General features: G+C 37.5%; 1 protein-coding gene across 1 annotated transcript; it reads left to right on the top strand.

The window, feature by feature from the left end:
* Positions 1-2,630: 2,630 nt before the first annotated feature.
* On the top strand, positions 2,631-6,938 carry LOC108212803 (protein ADP-ribosyltransferase PARP3). The gene is made up of 17 exons (XM_064089722.1): positions 2,631-2,925; positions 3,022-3,217; positions 3,329-3,445; positions 3,524-3,581; positions 3,664-3,733; positions 3,931-4,105; positions 4,190-4,323; positions 4,399-4,636; positions 4,773-4,900; positions 4,980-5,056; positions 5,146-5,306; positions 5,404-5,613; positions 5,699-5,801; positions 5,900-5,982; positions 6,078-6,221; positions 6,306-6,494; positions 6,572-6,938. Exons 1-17 carry the CDS (start codon positions 2,675-2,677, stop codon positions 6,644-6,646), a joined length of 2,409 nt encoding a protein of 802 aa, XP_063945792.1. The 5' UTR covers positions 2,631-2,674; the 3' UTR covers positions 6,647-6,938.
* Positions 6,939-7,389: the final 451 nt, after the last annotated feature.

Genomic DNA, 7,389 nt, shown 5'->3' with positions numbered 1-7,389 from the left:
CCTGCTTTTTCTAACAGCAGTTTTTCAGCTAAAATCTGCTGTTCAGAAAAGCTGCTTTTAGATTGATCAAACAGTTTTTCACCTGTTTTTCAGCAAAAAGCTGTTATTACTGTCTAAACAGCAACCCCAAACAGCACCGTTGATATAAAAACAAACACATGACAACCCTAATTCAACTAGTAAGTATGATGAGAAGAAATGCAGAAAATAACAAGCCCACGATTGACTTACAGGCCACAATACCGGGTGTCGCAAAGCCTGTATTACCATATCCAAATTCTTGTGGGTAAACTTTTCGAAGTTCCTGAAATGAAATTGACGTCTTAAGTTTATATATCTTCAGATTTGTTAGGTCCAAGTTCGAATATGTAGTTCTCGGACTGTTTCTTCGATCGGGCCAGACTTAAGTTTTCGGTTTTTTGAATCGAAAATCAGACCGATTAATTATATAAATTCTGGTTTGGTTAATTAGTTAATTATATATGTAAAATTTAGGTGCATTTTTGTTATAACTTTAACCGCACTTCTGAAAATAAATTTAGAAAATATGGTTATATTTGCAAAATTTTCTAATTTTAATTTTGATCACAACCTCAATTTTTCAATATGCTTTCTGATAATTTTTCTTTTTACTATCTTAATTTCGGTTAATCAAATACTCAACCCTGACCCCTCATCCGCTGGAAGAGTTGATCTCTGACGACTCGAACGTCAATCCAAATTCAAGAAGAGTCTCTTCCCAGATATTATAAAGAAAAAAAAAAGAGATCCATTTAGTCATCTCATACGTAAGGATGTTCATAATAACTTAATAAGAAACACAGCGGTCCATTGAATCTACAAAGTGGTTGTTTTGTTGCATCACTTGTGTCTTTTCTCTTGTAGCACCAATTGTAGTATAATAATCGCCTCGGATAAATTTAAAATAATAACTTATTATAACATTTATTATGATTACTATGACAAATGTGTAGTATAAATGATCTAATTCGATAGAATAGTTATTTGAGTAATGGATTGATTTTTATTAGAAAAATTATAAAAAAATAAGTTGTTTGAAAAAAAACCCTTCAAACCTCTGATTCTAAATCAATTTTTTACGTTTATTTAAGTCGAATTCAAATTTATTACATAAAGACACTTTTTCAATTAACTTAAAGTCAAAAATAAATTAATTTAAAATCGAAAATAATTTTAAATATAAAATTTTAAACCTTACCCAACATGCTCAATATCATCAACTATGTATACAAAAGCATGCGAACATAACAAATTAACAATGAGGCAGCATACCTGTATAGACAAAGCCCGAGCCCAGATATATATGTTCGGTCCCTCGTGGTGTCATGAAACCCTTAAAAAGGGGTATAGTGTCATGCACGATCCCGAAAATGCAAACATCACCAAATATATTTGATAGTGGTGCATGTATATCGATATATCAAGCTCCCCTGCCAATCCCATGCTCAAACTTTGTACTGAAAATTCTATAATTAAATTCTAAAAAAAATTGTTTTTATAAATATTAAAATTTTGTTCAGAAAGAAAAAAATTAAATTATTTTATATAAATTTTACAATGCAAGACAAATTAGTGCAGAAGGTAAAGAACCTAGTTGAGTGAGTAGAAGATATGAGAAGTGAGGTGTATGCAATTTCCTTACACCTGGACGCGTGTCACTCTCTTATCAACACACATGTTAGACACTGCTTAATTCTTGCCAATACGTGTCACTCACCACCAACCTTACTTAAAAGCTTGCTCAGATTCCCTCTTCTCAACTTATCCGATATACAAAACTTTGTTACTGCAACAACAAAAGAGCTCAAAAACTGAAAAATTATCATGAAGGTTAGTCATTGCTTTTGATTCTTTCATGCCACTGTACTATAACTTGTTTATAATTATTATTATATAATATAATATATGATATGAGTATGTGTTCTTGGATCTTGTTGTATTTGCATGTTGTTTCTTAATTTGTGTTAGATTAGATATAGTTTTAGTTGTGTAGCAAACTATATGTAATGATGGAGTTTAGATGTTAATTGTTCAAAACAATTAAGTTTTGCATGTAGAAGATCTATGAAAAAGAAGGATGATGTAAGAGATTAAAGGCTATGTACCCTATTTTGGGTAATGAGGGTAAGAAGTTTCAAATTTGTGTGTGGTTAACGAGGGTTTAAGTTTGGTCAAGCAGATCGGAAGAGGTCGAGTGTTCAAGTTTCGGCGGAGTCTAGGCAATTGTGTTTGTGATGCATGTGTAGCACTAGCATGTAGTTTTTGTTAGCATAGTGCAGAAATATGTAGAAAACATTAAAATGGTGTTTCCTCAAGGAGGGTTTGAGTTTAGTAAATAGAATCTGAAGAGGTCGAGGGTTCGAATCTTGTCATTGCGTAGCATGTAGTTTTTATTAGCATAGTGCAGAAATATGTTGACAAACATTAAAATGGTTTGAGTTTAGTCAATAGAATCCGAAAGAGGTCGAGGGTTTGAGTCTTGTCAGTTGGCGTCGCATGTAACTTCCATTTTCCCCGAATAAAGTTAACAAATATGTAGCAAAATATTGAGACTAGTAGTAATCAGTATGATGTTGCTGATTTGTTGCACATGTGTGATTATGTGAAGGTACATGAGACGAGATCTAGCGCAGCAGGTAGTGAAGACCAAAAAATGACTAGAAGAAAGCATAAGACAGATAACACCTCCCATGATACTGGTGATAAACATGCCGCGAAAAAGGTTAAATCTGATAATGGAAATGAAAATGGCAGTGAGAGAGATGTAGATCGCGAGAGTATCAGTGCAGAGTTTGAGAAGTTCTGTAAAGAAATAAGTAATCATCTCTCTGTTGAACAAATGCGCAAAATCTTAGAAGCTAATGGCCGAGGATGTGGTTCTGATGATGCTGTTGTCCCGATATGGTTCGTTTTATGCTAAAATTTCTCATGAATTTTTTCAAAATTTTGGCCTCGGGTTTGGTGTACTATTAACAGTTTCTTCTCTTTTTGTATTTTTAGCATGGATATGGTGTATTATGGGCCACTTGATCAGTGTCCGATTTGTGGTGGTGGTCTTGAGTGGGGGCGTACGAAGTACTTCTGTACCGGTGCTTACAGCGAGTGGTCAACATGTACATTTAATACTAGAGAACCTCCGAGAAAAGAAGAAGAATTAGTGATACCAGATTCTATTAAAGATACCCCAGCTTATGATGTAAAGCTTCTTGCACTTCATAATGTTATCTGTTGTGTTGAATTTTATACTGTATAGTTACTTGGAATATGTATTTGTTGGTAAATTTGTTGAATTATGTTTGTCATGCAGTTGCTCAAGGATCATCAAGACCCAAAGAGCCGGAACAAAATGGTAGCATTTGGTCCTCCCGACAAACCATTTACAGGGATGACCATATCATTATCTGGCCGTCTTTCTCAAACACAGGTATATGTTGTTTTCAGTGTCGTCACAACAGTATCTTTATTACATGTATATTTTTATCTATTATGATGAGTTATTCAGCAACGTTGGAAGAGGGATATTGAAGAGCATGGAGGGAAGGTGGCCAACTCGGTTCTTGGTAATAGCCTGTTACTGAATTTGACAAGTCTAAGGTTGAGGGGGTTTATTAGGTACTGAGACAACTACTGTGTATGTTACAGGGGTCACTTGTCTTATTGTTTCCCCTTCTGATCGTGAACGAGGAGGATCATCCAAAGTTACTGAAGCAGTGTAAGGAATTTAAGTTTATATTTTATGCTTGCTCTTGCGGAACCATAGCCCTTTCCAAACATTAACTAATCCAGGTTGTTAACCACTATGGTTTGAAGTACTATTGCGACTAAATAATTGTGGTTGCTGGATCGGAGTTGGTGGTGTGCAGTGTTCTTGGGTTCGAAATTAGTAATGTTATGTACTCCTGTGTGTAGGGAGAATGGTATACCTGTCGTTACGGAAGCTTGGTTACTTGATTGCATTAAGAAACAAGAAGCACTTCCTTTGGATGCCTATGACGTTGTTAGTGATCTTGCGGTAGAGGGGAAAGGGATCCCTTGGAGTAAACAAGATCCTGATAATGAAGCTCTTGAATCCATTGCTGCAGAGGTTTGAAGCCCTTCCATGTTTTGTTTATATCGACAGATCAGGTTTCCTTCAGTAATATACTGACATTGCTGGCTGAATTTACAGTTGAAGATCTATGGGAAGAGAGGAGTGTACAAAGATAGCAAGTTGGAAGAGATTGGGGGAAAGATCTTTGAGAAGGATGGAATACTGTTTAACTGTCTCTTTTCTCTTTCCGATAAAGGCAGAGAGCTAAACGAGTACAGCACCCATCTTATTTTGTGATCTGTTGCTGGTTATGTAATACAGTGCTGAAGGTATATTTGAATTTGCAGGTTCTCTGTTATGCAATTAATTGAAGTTCCCAACAAGAACTTGCATTTGTATTACAAGAAAGGAAATGTTGGCAATGACCCTAGGGCTGAGGAGCAACTTGTGGAATGGGAAAATGTAGATGATGCTATTACTGATTTTAAGAGATTGTTTGAGGAACTGACTGGCAACGAATTTGAGCCATGGGAGAGAGAAAAGAAGTTCAAAAAAAAGCTTCGGAAGTTCTTCCCAGTTGACATGGTACTCTTTTATAATTCTGCTACTACTTTCAGTAACTAGTTGTTCTTTGCTGGATTGTACATAGGATGTTGAGTGCTTGTATCTTTAGACTGAGTGTGCTCATCTACGTGTATATTTGATGATTTGATGGTGCTAGGCCGACGGCTATGATGTTCGATATGGTGGGCTTGGGCTTCGTCAGCTTGGAGTAGCAGCTGCTCACTGCAAACTCGATCCAATGGTGGCAAGCTTTATGAAAGTATTATGCAGTCAAGAGATATACAGGTAGGTACCTTCCACTTCAGCCAGTCTCGAGTGTAGGTTGCAGCGTTGGCAATAATTCTTACATTATTACTTGTTACAGGTATGCTCTTATGGAGTTGGGAATGGATTCTCCTGACCTTCCTATAGGAATGCTTTCAGAGGTTCACCTGCAAATATGTAAGCTCTCTTGCATATAATAATAACATAAGTTTTCCGTATCTTTAGTGTATATATAGTCACACAAAATTGTTTAATTATCATGGCAGGTGAAGAAACCCTTCTTGAATTGGTAGAAAAGATTAAAGGTATGAAGGAGGAAGGGCAGAAGGCTATGGCTGTGTGGTCCGACTTTAGCCAGAGATGGTTTACTCTTCTGCATTCAACTAGACCATTCATTTTCAAGAGCTTCAATGATATGGCAGACCATGTAATATATACTTTTAATTATTCGCTCACCAATATTATCACACAATATAGTTGACGGTGGGAAATCTACCCTAATCCAACTTGTTATTTTTGTGTAGGCTGCGTCCGCTTTTGAGACTGTTCGAGACATCGTTACAGCATCACACCTTGTAGGGAATATGAGAGGTTCTACCCTTGATGATCCACTTACTGAGTGTTATAAAAGGTTGGGCTGTGCGATATCTCCTGTGGAGAATGATTCGGATGACTATAAGATGATCATAAACTATCTGGAAAAGACTTATGAACCTGTCAAAGTGGGAGAAATTGTATGAATTATCTAGTACTTGTTATCTTTATTCTATTAATGTACGCTTATCGGGATCCTAACCACAATTTTTTGGTACGTCGCAGAGTTACTCTGCATCCGTTGAAAATATATATGCGGTTGAGTTGAGTGCTTGCCCTTCCTTTGAAGAGATCAAGAAGCTGCCAAACAAAGTCTTGCTTTGGTGTGGTAAGCTGCAGTTGCTTGTCTATGATTCCATTCTCTTATACTTTTTCATGGCTTGAGGCGAGATACTTGAATCATCCATCTGTTTTGTGTACTTAAAGGTACAAGGAGCTCGAATCTGATGCGACACTTGAACAAAGGATTCTTGCCAGCGGTTTGCCAGCTCCCAGTTCCCGGGTACATGGTGAGGCAGCTTTCTGATACAGCAGCTCTCTATTTAAATATCACCTTGTGTTTCAGTTCTCATTGATCAGAAAATATGGTTATGTTGTGTTGTAGTTTGGGAAAGCAATCGTATGCTCTGATGCTGCAGCTGAAGCTGCAAGGTATGGTTTTACTGCGGTGGATAGGCCAGAGGGTTTCCTGGTTCTGGCTGTCGCTTCTTTGGGCGAGAAGGTTGTCGAGGTCACCAGTCCTCCGAAGGTAATATCTGAATATCCACTCTGACTCGTGTTCATGTTCTTGTAGATGGACAAAACATGACAATTCATTCTCCGACAAATGCAGGAGAAGGAGACCAAATCTTACGAGGACAAAAAGCTTGGAGTGTTAGGGCTAGGAAGGAAGAAAACCGATGAAGCGGAACACATTATGTGGAAGGATGACATTAAGGTGCCTTGCGGCCGATTGGTTCCATCAGAACACAAAGACAGTGTCCTTGATTACAATGAATATGCTGTTTATGATCCTCAACAGGTACATATTTTTGGTTGATATTCATCGATGGATCTGAACTAGTTAAGTCTAATAAAATCACATTTTTGCACAACCAGGTTAGCATAAGGTTCCTGGTGAAGGTGAAGTTCGAGGAGCAAGACGTGGAGTACGAGGAGGCTTCACCGGAATGAAGCTGAAGATTCTGGCAGCAGTGGCAGATGGGAGTTTTGTAAATGGAGGTAATGCTTAAAGGACCGTGGTCGATGTAGTCTAGTCTAGTCTATCCGCATTCTCGCCATTTTGTGGTCTGGTATGGTTTTTGAGGATGCTGATTAGTAAGTTGATGTTTTGTACATTAAGGTTCTTTTATGGTATGGTCTCATCTGCTTGTAGTGTGCCATTGCTGGGCATCCTAGATAGTGAACTATGTGAAAGATTGTTTGTAATCTTCAGCCAACTAGTATTATTACTGTTTTGCTTATATCTTCTTCCCTGTTTCACAACTGATTCCTGTAGATTCTTTATTGATCAAAATCACATAAACCTTGATTCTGTTAATTGACTCCATACCACAGGCTTTTCAAATATCATTGGGTTGGAACTGGGGCGGATCTAGTAGAAGACAGGGGCGGATCTAGTACAAGGCAGCGTGTTAGTTAAAGGCGGCGTGGCATGACACGGGGATGTTTAACTTTTTTGACGTTTTTTCACCAGTTTAACTTTTTTGACGTTTTTTCACCATTCTAATCCGCTCCTGGGTCTGACAATACTAAAACTGAATTAGTACTAGGTGAACATGATATGTTACAGCTTGAGCTCGCAACACTTGACTAACAAGATTTGGTATCGTGCTGCACCTGAGTCATATTTAAGTCCTGGTTTGTTGAGACTTGTCAAATGGTGTTGGCTAAATATTGGCAGAATGGCAGTCGTT

This window comes from Daucus carota, chromosome 3, assembly GCF_001625215.2.
Source record: "Daucus carota subsp. sativus chromosome 3, DH1 v3.0, whole genome shotgun sequence".
Taxonomy (NCBI): domain Eukaryota; kingdom Viridiplantae; phylum Streptophyta; class Magnoliopsida; order Apiales; family Apiaceae; genus Daucus; species Daucus carota.
Note: the sequence above shows the minus strand (reverse complement) of the source record. Positions and strands in the feature narration are given on the sequence as shown.